We start from the raw sequence: 17935 nt of genomic DNA, 5'->3' as shown, positions 1-17935 counted from the left end.
CAACGGAAACTCCATAATATAATGATTACTTCTTCTCTATTTCAACCAATAAATCACCAGCTTCCAATCTCTCACCCTTCTTTACAACCACACGCTTTAAAATGCCCGAAAATGGAGCAGATACAATAGTCTCCATCTTAGCCGCACTTAAAATACAAATTGGATCTCCTGCTTTGACCTTAGTTCCACTGACAGCCTTCACCTCCACAACAGCTCCAGTCATTGGAGAACCCACTTGATTGTCATTTCCTGACTGTACCTTCTCACGCTTCTCAACAGATACTCCAGCCTTCTGATCCTCAATAACAATGGTTCGACTTTGTCCATCAATTTGGAAGTGTACCTCACGTTCTCCTCTCTTGTTCACTTCACTCATTCCCTTGTAGCGAATGAACTGGGACTTGCCTTCATTGTACTTCACCTCAATCTCCTCATCAAACTTCATTGGCTGCAAGAAGTAACGAGTTGGCAGATGAGAGATATCACCATTCTTATCCTCGTATTCCTTCCAATCAGTGAACACCTTTGGATACAGAGCGTAGGATAGGACATCATGATCCTGAGCACGATCTTCGCCATACTTCTCGGTTAGATCCTTCTTTGTCTTCTCAAAATCGAAAGGAGGCAACTCCGCTCCAGGACGACCCTCGAAGTGATCCTTACCATTCTCCAGCTTGCGTCCCTTCAGCACACGAGTACGGAAAGGCTCGGGGAAGCCCCATGGTTCGGGAATACCCAAGTATCCTTGGAAGTACTGAATGACAGATGTGGGGAAGTTGAGTTCTTCGGCTCGATCCAAAACATCCTGCTTGGACAGCTTGTTCTGGACCATAAAGTTTGCCAGATCACCCACAATCTTACTAGAAGGTGTGACCTTGATAATGTCTCCACACAACTCATTAGCCTCTTTATAGGCCTTCTTAACGAGAGGCCAGTGACTCGCCAGACCTAATTGTTGTGACTGATACATAAGATTTGTATACTGACCACCAGGCATCTGATGGAGATACACGTCCGATGAACCGCTCTTCTGTCCAGACTCAAAAGGAGCATAGACACCACGTACATCATTCCAATAATCATTCAATGTACTCACGGACTCAAGAGAAATACCAGTGTCCAATTCTGTATTCTTCAAAGCAGCAACAACAGCTCCCATAGATGGCTGTGAGGTCATACCAGACATCGAATCGATTGCTACATCCACCGCATCAGCACCAGCCTTCGCACATTCCACCATCGACATCACTCCAGTACCAGCAGTATCGTGAGTGTGGACATGAATAGGAAGATCAGGGAATTCTCGACGAATGGATGAAATCAGAAGCTTAGCAGCCTGAGGAGTAAGAAGTCCAGCCATATCCTTGATATTCAATACATGAATACCCAACTTCACTAACTTGTGCACATAGTCAAGATAGTAGTCAACAGTGTATTTCTTCTCATTAGGATTAGCACAGTCACCCGTATAACAAGCAGTAGCTTCAATAATACCACCAGCGGCTCCTACACAATCAATTCCTAGACGCATATTCTCAATGTAATTCAATGAATCAAACACACGGAACACATCCATTCCCTTCTTAACAGCCATCTCACAGAATTTGTAGTTTACATTATCAGCATAGGCGGAGTATCCAACAGCGTTGGCTCCACGAAGCAACATCTGGAACGGAACGTTGGGAACCAGTTCACGCATCTGCTCGAGACGGTCCCAAGGACATTCATGGAGGAATCGCATTGCTACATCAAATGTAGCTCCTCCCCAGCATTCCAACGAATACAGATTTGGGAGAAGATGCGAAGTAAGCGGAGCAATAGCAAGAATATCCTTTGTACGCATACGAGTAGCCAATAGACTCTGATGACCATCACGCCATGTTGTATCTGTGAGTAGCAAACCCTTGTGAGCTCGCACAGCCTTAGCAAAGCCTTTAGGACCTTCCTTTACAAAAACATCACGAAGACCTGGAGGAGGCTTAGTAGTGGGAGAAGGAGGGACCATAGGATCTGTAGGAAGAGGTTGAGGTCCAGTTGCACCGAGTTCAGGTGGATGACCATTCACAACCAGATTTGCCAAGTAATGAAGGACCTTCTCTTGAGAAGGAGGCTGCACTGATGTCTTCAAGAGCTCAGGATGTTGTTGGATAAAGAAGGTTGTTGCCTTACCAGCTCGATAAACAGGATTGCGCAAGACATTGAGTAAGAATGGAACATTTGTGCTGAGTCCTTCGACACGGAATTCAGTCAGAGCACGATGAAGCTTATCCATTGTCTCCTCATAGGTAGGAGCACGGGCAGTGACCTTCACAAGAAGAGAATCATAGTGAGGAGTGACTTCATATCCCTGGTATCCAATACCATCAAGACGCACACCCTGACCACTGGACTCAATAAAAGCACCAATAACTCCAGTATCTGGCTGGAAATCCTTCACAGGATTCTCTGTAGTGATACGAGCCTGAATAGCATAACCGTGAGTGTGGATCTTTGACTGTTCTAATCCCAACTCCTTTAATGAATATCCTTCAGCCAACATTATTTGAGCGCGAACAATATTAATACCGGTTATTTCTTCAGTTACAGTATGTTCAACTTGAATACGAGGATTGACCTCCATAAAGTAATGATTACCATCTTTATCAACCAAAAACTCCACAGTACCAGCACTTCGGTAGTGGATAGCAGAACAAAGACGGACTGCATCCTTCAAAATACCATCGCGAACTTCCTGTGACAGATTGAAAGCAGGTGCATTCTCGATGACCTTCTGATGTCGGCGTTGAACAGAACAGTCACGTTCATACAGATGGACAACATTTCCATTTCCGTCTCCGATCACCTGGACCTCAATATGACGTGGCTCCTCCAAGTATTTCTCAAGGAATACTGTTCCGTTACCAAAAGCAGCCTTGGCCTCTCTCGAAGCCAATTGGAAACTCTCCTTTAACTCCTCATCACTGCGAACAACACGCATACCCTTACCGCCACCTCCAAATGCAGCCTTGATAATCACAGGATATTGGACCTGGTGGCAGAACTTCAGAGCATCCTCGATATTGTCAACAGGTCCCGGTGTTCCAGGGACTACAGGGATATTATACTTCATTGCAGTCTCTCTGGCGGATGTCTTGCTTGACATCATCTCAAGATTCTCGACAGTCGGTCCAATGAAGATCATACCGGCTTCCTCCACAGCCTTTGCAAACTGGGCATTCTCACTAAGGAAGCCATATCCAGGATGGATAGCTGTGACGCCATTCTTCTTCGCCACTTCCACAATGTGAGGGATATCCAAATATGCAGCAACGGGGCTCTTCGACTTGTCCAGTATATAGCTTTCGTCGGCCTTGGAGCGATGCATGTTATATCGATCTTCATAAGCATAGATACCGGCGGTCTTAATCCCTAGCTCCTTGGCAGCACGGATCACACGGATAGCGATCTCACCTCGGTTAGCCGCCATCACCTTGTTGATCTGGATTCTGGAGCTGAATAGTCTTTTATAGAAGCCAAGACTACTCTTACAAGTGTTGATTTTGAACATTAAAGAAAAGTATGAAAGATAAACCTGACAACGTAGCTTGTAAAGTGATTATCATTCGTTGATTATCAAGAACTACAAAGATCGTGACATACCGCCTTTTCGGGTTTCTACTTTCCCTTTTACTTTTCGGTTTTCTATTGTACTATGAGTAGATTAACTGTTTAGTAGTGTACTAAAGCAGTAATAAGAGTTTCCGCTTCAAGATGTAGAGATACATAGACCCTCCTATTTAGGAAATTATAAGAATATATCACGAAGGATTAACAATGTTTCAATATTAAGATCTAACATAACCCTATCCTTATATATTCTTGAATAAAGAATTGGGGTTTATATTATTAGGTTTGGGCCAGTTTCGACGTTTCTTACTTTGTTTCCCCTTTATGTAGAATGTTTGGATCTGTGAATTTTGGTGATATCAATACGGCGGCTTATGGTAACCACCATTTTCCAGATGAAATATATAGATATCCTGAAAGATGGGTATTCGACCAATGCCAAAACATCCCTAAAGACTTCTGTTCGAGGAGTGGTAGATCTGAGTCAAGTATCTGACTCATAGAATATGGCACTGGAAGGACAGAATGTGTCTGGCTCAATCTGTGGAAAAGTGTCATTGGATACTAAAGCATGCAATTACCTAAACATTAAGAAGCTTTCTTTGGACAATTCGGGAAATGGAGTTTTTGATGCAGATTTTCCGAACCTTGTCAAGTATTCAACCTTCATGGTGCGGTATGATTCATTTGGCATTGTTTGATCATAGTACACAGCAGGATGCTTTTAAGCTGGCCCCTAAGAAGCTTGCTGTTGGGTTCAAGTATGTGGATGGGAAATATGCAGGTGACTTTATGTTTGATGCTATTTCTGTGTCCTATTCCAGCAGTCTTACCTATTTGGTTGGTCTCGTATTAATTTGTTCATTCTAGAGAGGAAATTGGATCATGGGATGTCGAGTCTCGGGTAATCGTGATGGATACATAGGAAGTATTGATACCGCTGTGGGTTATCGTTATCGTGATGCCGTATTTTCCGTTGTTTTGCACAGCTTCTCCACAATCATTTCAGGTGCTGTATATATGAAACCCTTCAAGAATGTGCAAGTTGGCGCTACGATCGATCTACCTCTTGAAAAAGAAAAACCAGAAATCGCCTTTGGTTGTACGATGGTTCCTATGAAACATTCCGAAATGCGACTGAAGGTGGATAACGAGGGTATACTCTCTGCCTACTTCAAGAAGAGTCTAACTCCAGATATGGTTATTTCTGGAACAGCTTCTGTTTGAGTTCTTCTTATTGTTAATGCGTAGGTTCCAATGAATCGCACCGTCTTTGATTCATGCAAAGTTGGTGTTGCTGTGGAATTAAGTATTTGCTAGTGTTTGTTGCAGAGAATTGAAGTAGTCATGCTTGGTGAATCAAACAGGTTATTTCATCCGCTGAATATAATTATATGGAACATATCCCTGACGACCATCCATTGTTGCTAAGAGCCAATCTCCATGATCTTCTTCAATGATGATACGATCTCCCTCTTTGCACTCCAATACATTGGGATTGATTGTGATGGATATATCATACAGTACAATAGCAATCTCCTGAGGAGGTGAAGGTGGTGGAGGAGGAGGTGCGAGCGGAGCAGGAGATCGAGGCTTGTGTAGAGTACCTCCATTCATAATTACCGACGAACGAGGAGAAGACGAACGTATCGTATTCACTCCTGACATTCGTGGCGATGTGGAACGAAGAGTATTGTAACCCGAAGCACGAGGTGATGAGTTTGGAAGAGTACCCGAAGCATGAGGTGAAGGCGAACGCTGTAGAGTATATGTGGCTCGACGGGGAGAAGAGCTACGGAGGGTATTGAAAGCAGAAGATCGAGGAGATGTACTATGAAGAGTGTTGAAAGCAGAAGCACGTGGTGAGGAGTTAAGTGGCACATTGGAATGTGTCTGCAGTGTATTATAACCCGAAGCACGAGGAGAGGAACTCTGGAGTGTATTGTATCCAGAAGAATGTAACGAACTTTGCAGTGTTTTAGAACCAGAGACATGAGAAGAATTATGGAGTGGGTTAGAAGGAGAACTACGCGAAGAAGATTGTTGAAGAGTATTATATGTAGAAGAATCTGCTCCTTTGTAAGATGCTAACTTGTTCTCGATGGAATAACGACGTGAATTACTAGCAAATTCAGTCAAGAAATCACGCACATCAGAAGGCTGAGAAGGAGGAGAACGTAATCCATTTAAGAAGGAAGAGTCACGATAATATTTGGAGGAATAATAGGAATTGTTAAATAACTGCATATATCTACAACTAATTGGATTGTAACAAAAGAACTTGTCAGAATTCGGAGCTTTTTCCCAAATGAAGACAATCAAATAATTGACAAAATGTTCTTCAGGCAAGAACCAATTGATGAACACAGCTAACAAATCCCACCCCTAAGAGTAATTACATCTTTACTCAAATACTAAGGAAATACTCTGTGTATTTGGATTCTCTGTCAATTGTTTGATCAACTGGCAATAAGCTTCAGTTCGAAGTCCTGGATTCTTGTATCCTTGAATCATACGTACCATATCCACAGCCAAAGCATCCTCTGACATGGAATATCTAGAATGAATCCATACTTCATCTCTCACTTGCGATCCTTCATATAGCCCTGAATACTCTTGAACAATAACTGACCTTGCTTGTCCATCTCACGAGGAGCATTGGTTAAACATGTTGGAATTCCCATTGTGATGAATTTGAAGGCAGTTTCACGCCACCATTTCCGATTGACTGTTAGAATCTTATGTGAAGCATACTCTTCAGGTGTCTTGAGACCTGTAAAGGATGTGAAATTATAACGAGACTGATTACGATGGAGAAGCAAGTCACGCAATTTGATCTTCCGATCCACCAGTCTGGAGATATCCTACAGTCAATCCATCACATCATTCTTACTCCTAATTGTTCAGCACGTTCAATCTCCAGCTGGAAGAATTCTTCTTCAGGTAGAGAGATCAGTCGAGCTCCTTCCCGTGTACTGTCTGAAGAATAGTTGAGACGAGAAGCTTGTTCCAAGATGCGTGTAAGCTCCTCTCGATCCAGAATATTCAATGCTTCCTTCAACTACATTCATATTCTCCTTTCAATCTTACCGGAGGTTCAATCAACGAAGAAGCATACGATTCAACACACTGTCTAGCCTCTTCAGCTAGTCGCCATGTCTTCTCTGATATCAAATCAGGTTGTGACTGTATCTCTTCAACAACCACCATCAGATTCTTCCCATCAATGCTCTCTCTCACTCTTACCTCCAAATTCCTTTCAATATCACCACTCAACATCTCACGCACACGATTCTCTAAAGCGGAGATCTTCTTTAGAAATTCGACTGCTTGAGAAGCCTTTCGCATCACTGGAACATTTCGACCCAACAATTGTTGAGCCATGGTGGATTGTTGCTCATTCATCGAGATAGCCTTCTCAATTATAGCCAAGTCCTTACTCTGTAAGGCAGTCTATCTCTCATTGACGAATGTAAGATATACTTGCATTGCCTGTGTCACAGACACATATAGAGGGAGACCCACTGAACAAATCTTGCTCTTAAGAACACTCTGTACATGTGGAAGCAATTCGTCCAGTGCTTATGATGAGAAGAACACAAAGAACATACCCAAATTCCGAGCTAATTCAAGAATTCGATGTTCTCCTGCACGATATAACACAAGAGAACGACCACAGAATATGTTGCCATCACATTCAGGGCGTGTTTTTACTATGACAGAAATCTGATCTTTTATTGACATTCGATCTGTAATGGCATTTGGATTCTTCACCATTGCTAAACACTTGTAGCGATGTACAAACTACAGATTAGAAAGATTGGAAAGAATTACTTGTTTGTGGGTTAAACGGAACGGATAACCCAGTTTCCGAATCTTCACAGCCTCGAAAATACCACTATATCGAATCTACAAGATTAGCCGAATAATGGAATTCCACTTGTTCCAGAGAATGAGTACAGTCGAAGAGAAGTTTTCGCTTTTGGTCGTTAGGTTTGATACAACGAATGTATTTGCGTTGTGATCGCTGAAGAATAGCCACCAAATCACTCAACTGTTTCTGGAACTTGGAACACACTGTTTCCTTCATCTGTTGAGTTGTTAGGTGAGGGAAGAGAGATGAAATGAAGGAAGAAGAAGACGAAGCAACCAAATCATAAAGGTTATCAAAGATCCGATCTCGATTTTTATCAGTGAATCCTTGAATATCATAGATCACTTTACCTGCATAATGAGTAATCGCAAATTGACGAGGAGACTGACAATTCCCATCAAAGCAGGAATACTTGGTGAGAGTATTTTTCACCTACCGATTAAGAACCAGTTTCGCATTGTACATTCTTCATAAGATTTGTATCAGTACCATTTCGAATCTTCACTTGATCATTGATCGCACAGAATAAGCCTCCATACTTGCTTTCAATCATCTCTAATACCTCTGTATTATCAATGAAATCGATATGTGAAAATTGAATGCCTTCATTCCGATAAACTGTTTCTTCTTCCTTGAATGTGGATTGATTGAAGAGTTGTTGCAGACGCTCATTCGCATAATTGATGCATAATTGCTCGAATGAATTGTGTTGGAAAATCTCAAAACCAAAAATATCCAAGAATCCAATGAATTTGTTCCTCTCTCCATTGAGTGTTTGATTAATCTTATCGACAATGAAATCGAATACACGAGAGTATAATTCTTTTGCCAGAGCATCGCAGTTTTGAGATGCTTCCTATTGATCATTCTATTCCCATTCTCTTACAATCACACTCAATGGAATTACAGTCACATTCTCTGTACTTCCTTCTCTCACCACAATACGTCGCGTGCATACTGCTTCTTCCAACGCTTTACAGGGAACACAGAGAAGAGTAGCTGCATCTTCCAGAACATCTCGATTCTGCACTTTGGCTTCAGGATGCATTGTATTCGCTCCACTTTCGACAAACTGGATATTGCCTAGCTTCAGAACAGCGACTACAAGCTGAAGCACCTGATCTCGCTCTTCTGTTGAAAATGCAAGGGATTCAAAGGACGAAATCACATCGATGAAATCGGCAGCATCATCAATCCCTTTCACACTCAGACAGTGCCCTCCAGTCAGATAACGATAGTCAGCGGCTGTAGTGAGATTGTATTTGTGACACAGATCAGAAGATGTGAAGAGTTGGTAAAAGATATGGAAGTTTCGTTCATTCTCTTGTTGAGCAACCACGCGTGACTTCTCCAACAGATAGCTCTCAATCGAAGCACCACAGATGCGATTGTGATCATCAAAATGAATCTCAATCCACTTTCCAAAACGAGAACTGTTGTTATTTCGTACTGTTTTTGCATTTCCAAAAGCCTCCAAGATTGGATTGGTTTGTAAGATCTTCTGTTCCAGACTTGAGTCACTCCCAGCAATTTCTGCAATAAACCCTAGACACTGTTTCGTAGCTTCTGTTTTTCCTGCTCCACTTTCTCCTGAAATGAGAATTGATTGATCTGTTCCTTCTGCTGAAAGTTCTTGGAAAGCAGAATAAGCAATATCATAAACATGGGGTGGAAGAGGTTTATTCAGAGGAGGATGGGAGTGTGTCTCAATCTGTTCGGGAGTATACAGAGGTAAGGGTTGGAAAGGATTTACGGAGAGAAGAATCGTATGATTACTTCCTACCCAAGTGTATATCTTATTCTCTAAATAACGCTTTCTAGGGATCATAAGGAGAATCCAAGCATACCTCACTGTATAGAGAATGCTTGGCTCATTACTATCTTCCAATAACACCACATCATCAGGCAATTCTCGTAACGAACTCCAGTGAACATCTCCAGCTCCCTTTCCAGTTAATACACGACCATCTTCGCTTCGACCTGTGATGAGCTTTCCCTTCTCCGAATCCTACTATTCACTTCCTTCTCTTTTTCTTACTACACACACAGGGACCCATGCTTCTTCTTCATCTTCAAGCCATGCCCATCGTGTGCTTCCTTCTTTCTTTTCTTCTTCTGTTCGTAGACAATCTGGTTTCTCCCATGACAGGCAGTCTGTAGTTTTATTATAATAATAAGGAACATCATCCACTGTGAAACGCTCTTCCCAACCTCCTCCTCGCACTCCACAACGAATTGTACTAGTATGGGATGGAGTGATAATCCGTTCTTCCAAGACGGGTTGTTGGGACTTAACAGTGTTTGATTTATAAGAAGTGGACTGTGTCGAATCTGGTCTCACAGAAGATTGCACTGGATTTGGTTTCACAAATGTGGACTGCGCTGAACTTGGTTTCACAGAAGTAGACTGGATCGGCTTAGAAGTTGATTGAGTTAGACTCATTTTCGCTGAACCTGAGGCGGTTTTCAGCATGCTAGGCTTCATAACAGAAGGAGATGACGATGCAATCCGATTTACCGATGATGGAGCAGATTGCTCCACTGAAGATACACTCGATGACTTTGCATCAGGATTCACGTGTCTAAGAGTCCGCTGAATCGATGCCCCTTCGATTTCTTTCAATAAACTTGAGTGTAGAGCGGCTGCTTGAGGTCTACTATGTTCATTCGCAGATGGTTTCATCTTCAATTCACAATCAATTATGATATTTACAGCACTCTCTGGCTTTGGCGATACAACTGATGGTGATGCCTTATGTGCGGGAATCGGAGGAGGAAGCTATGTGAAAACTACTAAAACAACATATACTCGAGTCTTCGGAGGTGATAATAATGCTTTCAAATCCCGACATTCGCTGATAGGTTGCCAATTATCCATCAAGCCACACCAAACATAGGTTTCTTCGGTGATAGCTTTCTATTTATAACACAATAAAGCATGTATCTACCTGATTCCATTCAGATTGAAGGACTTTGAAGGAAACAGGTCCTTTCTATTTCTTATTAAGTCATTCGTTTCTCTACCTGTTCCCCATTGGATACATAGTACCACTCTTCGCCTTCCATTAGGATTCAACTGAAACCAGTTTTCAACGAAGCAAAGAATTAGGGACGGATAGGGATGCACCATTCTGACCCAATTACCAATTCATATCCCGCGGTTCTACAACAGTTTTCCCTATTGTCTTCTATTCTGTCAATTTGTAATGGAAGAATTCAAGCAAATTGCTTTGGAATATTGGAAGAGAATTGAGGATGTTTTCAAAGAGATGACTCCTAGAGTTCACGGTATGAGTGGATAATGATGAATCATACTAGGAATTGATAAGATTGTTGAAGAGAAGGTAAAGATTCCATCACACTATTGTTTGATGCTTCTAACTTGCGTATTGGTGTTTATCCTCTATATCTTTACTCGCAATTGTTTTGTCGATCTTATTATTTTTGTTCCAGCGCTTTTGTATTATATGCACGATGTATCCAAGAATGCAAATTCGCGGAAGTGGATATACATTTGGATCTATTTGGCAACTTTGTCTATCTTTTTAAAGCCTCTTTCACATATTTCCCAGTTCAATTACGTGAAGCTCGCAACTAGTTACTATTTTCTCTTCTTTGACAAAGAAAACTATTTAGAAATGGCAATTTCTTCGATAGCCAAAAGAATGAGAAACCAGAAGCCAAAAACAGAATGACCGTTTTGTTAACAAATACATTGAACTATTGTAAAAACGAGCCCTTCACAGCAAGAAAATAAAAGAACATGAAATTAGTGATCGACGACTATCTCACGAATCTTCTGACGAATCGCCGTCACCAATCTGTACATCAGTTTATACAAACTATACTCACGAGCGATGATTATTATCATAAAGAAGATTAATGATCTTCTCCCAACAAGTTTGGATGGCTTTTCCATCCTCTTTTTGCTTCACCTGGTCGACTCCACAAATAACCATCACTTCAAAGACTACAGATCAACATGGAAGTTCAATTCCTACTCATCTTGGAATAGCGTGGAGTATTCATAATCAAATTCAAGGCATGGATATTGTACAAAATATTGTACAGGATCATTAGAATAATCTAGGACTTCAACACAGATACACAAGAATACAGTTCTTTCACTAGTTTCCACCAGCTTAAACACATTTAAACATACAGAAATAAGATTCTGGTTAATAAACATCACTTTCAACTAGGGTAAAGAGAAAACAAACTACTTACTTCTCCATTACGGTCATTATGCATAGAGACTTCTAACAGCACTGCAAGACTAACCTTGCGGATATTCACAAAACGAGGATTGGATGCTTCAATCAAAGGTCCGATATAGTACAAGATATAAGCTACACACATGACAAAACACTTTCAGTAAGTACAATTAAGGAAATGATAAGCAATATCCGGATTCGTAACTAAAGAGCGGACAATCGTCAGAGTATTACAGAGACGCTTCTCAGCCTGTTCTGTCAGTTTTTCGTTATTGATGTTCTTATAAGCCCCCAAAATCTCTTGTTGCAGGATCGTTACGATTCCAAAGCTATTGAATAAACAAGTCGATCGCAGAGTGGTATCGCATTTCTGTTCCGATAGAACTATAGAATAAAACTGTTCAGTAAAGAAACTCACTAGCGAGAGCACTTTCACGTGTCTTTTCGTCATACAGAGCATTAATTGCATTCAGTATGTCAGTCTTCGTTTTCAGACCTTCCGAATCCATCGTATTTAGCGATATAGACATATTAATCTGAGAATTTCGCCATCATTTGTGGATTCCAATTGTCAAGCTTATTTTTGTTCTTTTCAATTACTGTGCACTGATTTTTGGGACCCCCTGTATTGTACAGATTCTTTCATGGAAGAGGAGTTGCGACAGAGAAGACCAGTCACTGACGAAGTTCTTTCAGACGGTAGAGATGAAGATGAAATTGATAGTGTTGAACAGCCAACGACCCAACCCAGTACTGAAGGTTTTGGTTATATAATGGAATAGCAGTTGAGAAGAAGAAAACATCTATACTAACCCGAATTGTTTCGGGCTTGTCGCTATTATTTGGATTCATCCTTGTTGTATACATGGGACATTTTCCCGTTTTTCTTCTGATAACTGCCATTCAGGTAGATATATGCAATTGGATTAACATTAGTTTGGATTGTTCTATGAATTGCTTGGAGTTCGCTACAAGGAAGCTGTGGAGAAGGAAATTCCCAACTTCCGAACCGTTCATTGGCTTATTTTCCTAACAGCCTTGTTTATTGTCTTTGGGGAAGATGCATCTGCTGGAATGATGCGATATATTCCTCAAGTGGAGATAATTGTACGATACCACTCGTATCCATTTCTCTCTATTCTCTCACATAGTTTGATTTCTGTGATTCTTTACTGTTTGGACTTTATCTTTATTGTCCTTAGTCTAAAGAAAGGTTATTTAAAGTATCAGATCGGTCAGATAGCCTGGACCATGCTAATTATCATTATCGTTGTTTTCCAAATCCGTCTTGTTTTCCCTGTAATTCAAGATGGTATATTTCTTTTCAACATCTTATCTCTAGGACTTATTTGGTTTGTTCTTCCAGTAATGACAGTGGCATGGAATGATACTATGGCCTATTTCTGTGGGATGCTCTGGGGCCATAAGTAGAATCAATCAATGTTCTCTCATCTAGATTCATCAAGAAACCGTTAACATCTCTCTCCCCAAACAAGTCATGGGAAGGATTCATAGGAGGAGGTTTATGTACAATCATTATTGGATGGGCGATGGCTTATCTATTCAAGGTCGGTAATTGAAGTCATCTTTTATAAATAGATACCTCATTTGTATTGTCCATTCAATCAGCCATCATGTCCTCTACCTTCATATTATATTCCCAAGTTTTATGCATTCCCCGACTGGTTAGTTGCGATAGTGAATATTCCTGGAGTTACTGTAGAGCCCATCTATATCCATGAATTCTTTATGGCCCTCTTTGCATCTATTGTAGCTCCATTTGGAGGATTCTTTGCCTCTGCAATAAAACGCGCTTATGGAAAGAAGGATTTCACATCTCTGATTCCAGGACATGGAGGGTTGATGGATCGATTTGATTGTCAATTCTTGATGTTGTACTTTACAGGGGTATATTATGCTACATTTATCAGGTGGTGATTGATAGAGTGAATTATGAATAGAGAGAAGACTGTGAGTGTTGTAGATGTATTAAAGATGATATCAGGATTGACTGTTGATGATAAAGAGATTGTCTTGAAGGCTTTGCAGGAATCTGTTGCCTTAAAATTGTAATTTGTTTGTTGCAATAGATTCATATTCATTTGTCGCTAAACAAACACACAAGACCGTAGATGCATTAAGTTTCTTCTCTTCCTCCTTCTCCTCTTTACTACAGCAACAGACGAAGAGAACAATCAAAAGTACGACAATTACAGAACCAACAATGATCCATAGCCATAAGTAGCTGCCGGGCTTCTCAGTAGGTACTTCAGTGGGTGCTTCAGTAGGTGCTTTGGTGGGTTTCTCAGTAGGTTTCTCAGTGGGCTTCTCAGTGGGTTTTTCTGTAGGCTTCTCAGTGGGCTTCTCAGTAGGTTTCTCAGTGGGCTTCTCAGTGGGCTTCTCAGTGGGTTTTTCTGTAGGCTTCTCAGTAGGCTTCTCAGTGGGTTTTTCTGTAGGCTTCTCAGTAGGTACTTCAGTAGGAAGAGCAGTAGTAGGCATAATACAACCCATATCTGAGAGACGATCATATTTATCACACATCTCCATAGAATCCTTAGAGAAGGTCACATTCAGGGACTTCACGCTACCAATCATTCTTCTTAAGGGAACAAGAGGATCTATATCTCCAATTCTACACACATGATCAGAAACAGAATACCAGTTATAGGGCTCAATTTCGGGAGTACAACTTAGCAAATCTGTGGGAACCATGAAATAGGTTTCTTCAACAATAATACCTAGGTTCCCATTACCAGTATCAACAGAATGTCCCTTAAAACCATAACCATCATCAAGATAGGAATCCAGACAACTATCTCCACTAAACTCAGCTACCTTTATCAATACCGAAGAAGGAAACTCCTTAGGAGCACCATCAAAAACAGCACTTTTAATGTATGCTACAAATCAAAAACTCTATATACAATTACACATGGAGTCATCACTGATACATTGAGTTTTATACTCTCCACACACTAATCGTTAAAAATTATGCCAATCGATACTCTTGACATCTTCTTCAATTTGAATTAATTCAGAAGGCACACTTGTTGGGCATTGAAAAGAAGTTTCCAGATTCTTCTCCGAGAACAGTAAACGAGCAAAAGAGAGTGAACTGATCAAACAAATAAGGATAAAACCACGCATCTGTACAATACAAAGTTTATGGAAATAACGATTCGAAGGGAGTCGTTTCCCAATGAATTAGCGGAACTAATTTCCAGGAAATGTGATACAATTGGTAATATCCTCGGATTTTAGCCATTTAAGCAAGATAATTGGATTGGTCTATTAATCCATAAGCAAGTAATTTCACTCTCCTTATTACTGTACCAATACAGATGAGTCAAGTGAGGAGACACAAGTCTGAAAGAAACATACGTATTATATAGGCACTACTGAGACAAAATACTAACATTTGGACGAATCGACAACTTTAACTTGTTTATCTTTTTTGTCAGAATCAATTGTTATAGATCGCTTCTTCTACTCATGAGGGGACATTCGTCCAATTCTTACAGACTTCTTTTCTGTTCGACGACGGTTTAGCATCTTCTCACGCAGCACTTTCCGCTCTTCTTCACTAAAGTTCAAACGAAAAGAGAGTATCAACGATCCATTGAGAACGATGATATCGTCGGCACAATACTTCTTCCCACAAACGAGACATGTATCAGAGGGAATTTCCTTAAGAGCCTTTTCTGCCATCACACACCCACAAGAACGCAGATAACAGAATCTATCCTTTATTCTGCTGCAATATATTCTACTTTGTCTTACCTCCAATTGTCTCTTTGGTTATCGGACAAATGTATTTACCTCCAAGAATGTCTTGTTGCCAATAGTTTTTCGCATCACCAACATACTTAGAAGAATAACTCGGATTAACAGTGAAATGGAGATCTGTCACATCTCGCAGTTTTCGAATGTGAGAGAATTCAGGAGGAAGATTCTTATCGATAATTCCCTGAATAACAGCCTCTTTGTTGAACAAATAACCGAGTTCACAAGAACAAATCTACACCCATAACTCCAAATCCTAACAATTCACTGGCTCTTGCAGTACATCTCCCGACAAAGCACAAGTAGACCACTTTGCTTGGATTTCTTCCTCTGTTTCATAATGCACTACTTCTTTCTTTGTTCCCCATCGAGAGAACTTCCTTTGTAATGCCTTTGTTCCACCATCATTTCCCATGATTTCGTTAAATGAAATAAAACTACTTCTGTCACTCTTTCTCTCATGACAACTCCAATTCGTTTTGTAATATTTGGTAATGATGAACCGTTACTTTCTATATATGTTGGAAAGGATAAAGTTTGAATCGAAGCAAATGTTCCTAATCCATAGCAAGAAGTGAATCCCCATTTATCAGAATTTGTGCTATACTCTTCCTTAGATGTTGTCGATGAGATGAAGAAGACAACCAATTCTGAGTTGTTTTTGTTCATCCTACTAATTCCATAGTTATCTCCATGTTGTTGATAAATCCAACGGGTACTTGGTATCAGCATTCGTAACTCCAGGCAATATCCTTTTTCTTTCTTGATCTGAGTTGTTCTTGATGAGTACATGTCTGTTTCCTTCTATTGCATCAGGGCCCAAATGAAGAACGGATAAGGCAGTTCTTTGTTGATGTCCATCAGTTGTACAAACGGGTATGTTCGGGTTGTATCATGTGATTTAGTGTATCATGAATCCATTTTTTTCCTATTTGAATCCGATATATTGTCATGAACTGGAGAATCGAATACGACTCCTTGCTTCCAAATTATAGTTTGTTTATTTACAAACAACCATAACTATGCTTGTTTCCGCCGTTTCTGTAATATACTCTATTCATAAGTTGCCTCTTTCTCCCGTACATCATCCACTTCAATAGATGTCTTATACAATACGACAAAAACACTTAGACAGACAAAACTCACCAGTAGCAAACCCCACATCACTTCATTCTCTAACATGAACATCGACCAAGTCACTTCTCCATTCTTCACATAGAGAGGTGTTGTTAAATTACAAATTGCTCCAGACACAAATTGGAACTATCTATCAAGTCTCCCCTTCATCCCATACTAATCGGAAGCAGCTATTCGCTACTGCCGACAACCCAGGGAAATAGTACAATGTGAGAGCCAGAGCTTGGGTCTGGAAACAACTATCAGCTCCGCCATGAAAGATATAGGCAATGATATAAAGGAGCATACTCTGTTTAGAATCATTAAAAATCATGAAAACTTGACCAATTACCTGGGACAATGACCCAATGATGATGACATAATACGCCCCATATTTATCACTGATTACGGCACCAACCTTACTAAAAACAATCTCTGAGCCTATTTATTAGATGTACTCTCAGTTTGGACAGGCATAAATTGACATAAAGATTCCCACAGAAACGCTATCATGAACTTGACGATTCATCTGAGAAGGTACAAAAAGTGCGATGTAACCTAGATGAAAGACTAGGAGTAGTGCTACCATTTGCAAACATCGTGAATGTCAAGAGAACGAACTTAGGAGTTGTTAAGAGATAGTAGCAATCTCTGATACCTTTCCAGATAGAGACTTTTGATGCAGAGTCAATCAAGGCTGTTGTGACTTCCGAATCCACAATGGTAGTTTCATCTTTGGCTGGAGGAAGGAAACATAGCGTAATTCCACCTAATGCAACTACAACTATTCATTATTAAAATGAAGAAATCATACAAGCTAAGGTGAGGAATGTGATTGAAATTGAGCCATTCCATCCGGATTTGAGTTCAGGCTACTGATTACTGACTGTTAGTGTTTCGTACAAAACCCATAAAACGCATAATGAAATAAGCACAGAGATTACCAAGAATGTTACCAGCCATAAAGACTGCCCAAAACAATCCTGTCTGCTTTCCACTATGCTATTCAGACAACTGAAGAATTACCGATTTGAACTGTCGCTGACAAGTCCTAAATAAACGCCTTGGGACGCCCAGAAACACTACATTCACACTCCCCATAAATACTACTGCGAGAGAGAAGCCATGAATAACACTACATACCAGAATCAGAGCCGGATAGTTGAAAGCGAATGAACCCACAAAGAGACTACTCCTCATTCTCAACAAATAGAACTACCAGAATTCAAAAGCAAATGAAGCAAGGGCCCTTCTCTCTGAAGGAAAATGGGATATCACTGAGGGTGCAAAGAAAGAACAAATAGTTGCAGTGAGATACATAGTTCCCATTGCTAATGCGCCT

The 17935-nt window shown here is 40.5% G+C and overlaps 7 protein-coding genes across 7 annotated transcripts; 2 read left to right on the top strand and 5 right to left on the bottom strand.

Moving 5' to 3' along the window:
- Window positions 1–25: 25 nt before the first annotated feature.
- JH06_0050 (pyruvate carboxylase) lies at window positions 26–3547 on the bottom strand (the record flags this gene model as incomplete). The annotated part of the gene is made up of 1 exon (XM_014674808.1): window positions 26–3547. The coding sequence occupies one exon, from the start codon at window positions 3545–3547 to the stop codon at window positions 26–28; it is 3522 nt and encodes a 1173-aa protein (XP_014530294.1).
- Window positions 3548–3937: 390 nt separating this feature from the next.
- On the top strand, window positions 3938–4946 carry JH06_0049 (hypothetical protein; the record flags this gene model as incomplete). Its single annotated transcript, XM_014674807.1, is given in 8 exon segments — window positions 3938–3983; window positions 4015–4094; window positions 4110–4282; window positions 4314–4455; window positions 4477–4510; window positions 4532–4827; window positions 4858–4915; window positions 4927–4946. The coding sequence occupies 8 exon segments, from the start codon at window positions 3938–3940 to the stop codon at window positions 4944–4946; spliced, it is 849 nt and encodes a 282-aa protein (XP_014530293.1).
- Window positions 4947–4974: 28 nt separating this feature from the next.
- JH06_0048 (putative myosin 1) lies at window positions 4975–10546 on the bottom strand (the record flags this gene model as incomplete). The annotated part of the gene is made up of 18 exons (XM_014674806.1): window positions 4975–5857; window positions 5888–5991; window positions 6022–6163; window positions 6193–6470; window positions 6500–6667; window positions 6697–6822; window positions 6853–7059; window positions 7090–7187; window positions 7218–7410; window positions 7441–7515; window positions 7547–7912; window positions 7944–8336; window positions 8367–9297; window positions 9328–9488; window positions 9522–10259; window positions 10290–10397; window positions 10429–10473; window positions 10505–10546. 18 exons carry the CDS (start codon window positions 10544–10546, stop codon window positions 4975–4977), a joined length of 5058 nt encoding a protein of 1685 aa, XP_014530292.1.
- Window positions 10547–11249: 703 nt separating this feature from the next.
- On the bottom strand, window positions 11250–12224 carry JH06_0047 (cell differentiation protein RCD1; the record flags this gene model as incomplete). The annotated part of the gene is made up of 7 exons (XM_014674805.1): window positions 11250–11301; window positions 11333–11450; window positions 11482–11566; window positions 11619–11678; window positions 11708–11829; window positions 11863–12078; window positions 12113–12224. 7 exons carry the CDS (start codon window positions 12222–12224, stop codon window positions 11250–11252), a joined length of 765 nt encoding a protein of 254 aa, XP_014530291.1.
- A 114-nt stretch (window positions 12225–12338) lies between these two features.
- Window positions 12339–13767, top strand: JH06_0046 (phosphatidate cytidylyltransferase; the record flags this gene model as incomplete). The annotated part of the gene is made up of 8 exons (XM_014674804.1): window positions 12339–12453; window positions 12477–12601; window positions 12631–12815; window positions 12846–13006; window positions 13037–13121; window positions 13151–13262; window positions 13294–13625; window positions 13656–13767. 8 exons carry the CDS (start codon window positions 12339–12341, stop codon window positions 13765–13767), a joined length of 1227 nt encoding a protein of 408 aa, XP_014530290.1.
- A 1413-nt stretch (window positions 13768–15180) lies between these two features.
- JH06_0045 (Replication termination factor 2) lies at window positions 15181–15892 on the bottom strand (the record flags this gene model as incomplete). The annotated part of the gene is made up of 3 exons (XM_014674803.1): window positions 15181–15433; window positions 15465–15712; window positions 15746–15892. The coding sequence occupies 3 exons, from the start codon at window positions 15890–15892 to the stop codon at window positions 15181–15183; spliced, it is 648 nt and encodes a 215-aa protein (XP_014530289.1).
- A 638-nt stretch (window positions 15893–16530) lies between these two features.
- JH06_0044 (tansporter, major facilitor subfamily protein) lies at window positions 16531–17922 on the bottom strand (the record flags this gene model as incomplete). The annotated part of the gene is made up of 9 exons (XM_014674802.1): window positions 16531–16740; window positions 16772–17034; window positions 17065–17151; window positions 17180–17377; window positions 17408–17465; window positions 17497–17590; window positions 17620–17675; window positions 17704–17782; window positions 17813–17922. The coding sequence occupies 9 exons, from the start codon at window positions 17920–17922 to the stop codon at window positions 16531–16533; spliced, it is 1155 nt and encodes a 384-aa protein (XP_014530288.1).
- Between the last annotated feature and the right edge of the window lie 13 nt (window positions 17923–17935).

This window comes from Blastocystis sp. subtype 4 (assembly GCF_000743755.1).
Source record: "Blastocystis sp. subtype 4 strain WR1 chromosome Unknown seqid_0001, whole genome shotgun sequence".
Taxonomy (NCBI): domain Eukaryota; class Bigyra; order Opalinata; family Blastocystidae; genus Blastocystis; species Blastocystis sp. subtype 4.
This window is presented reverse-complemented; position numbering and strand designations above follow the sequence as displayed.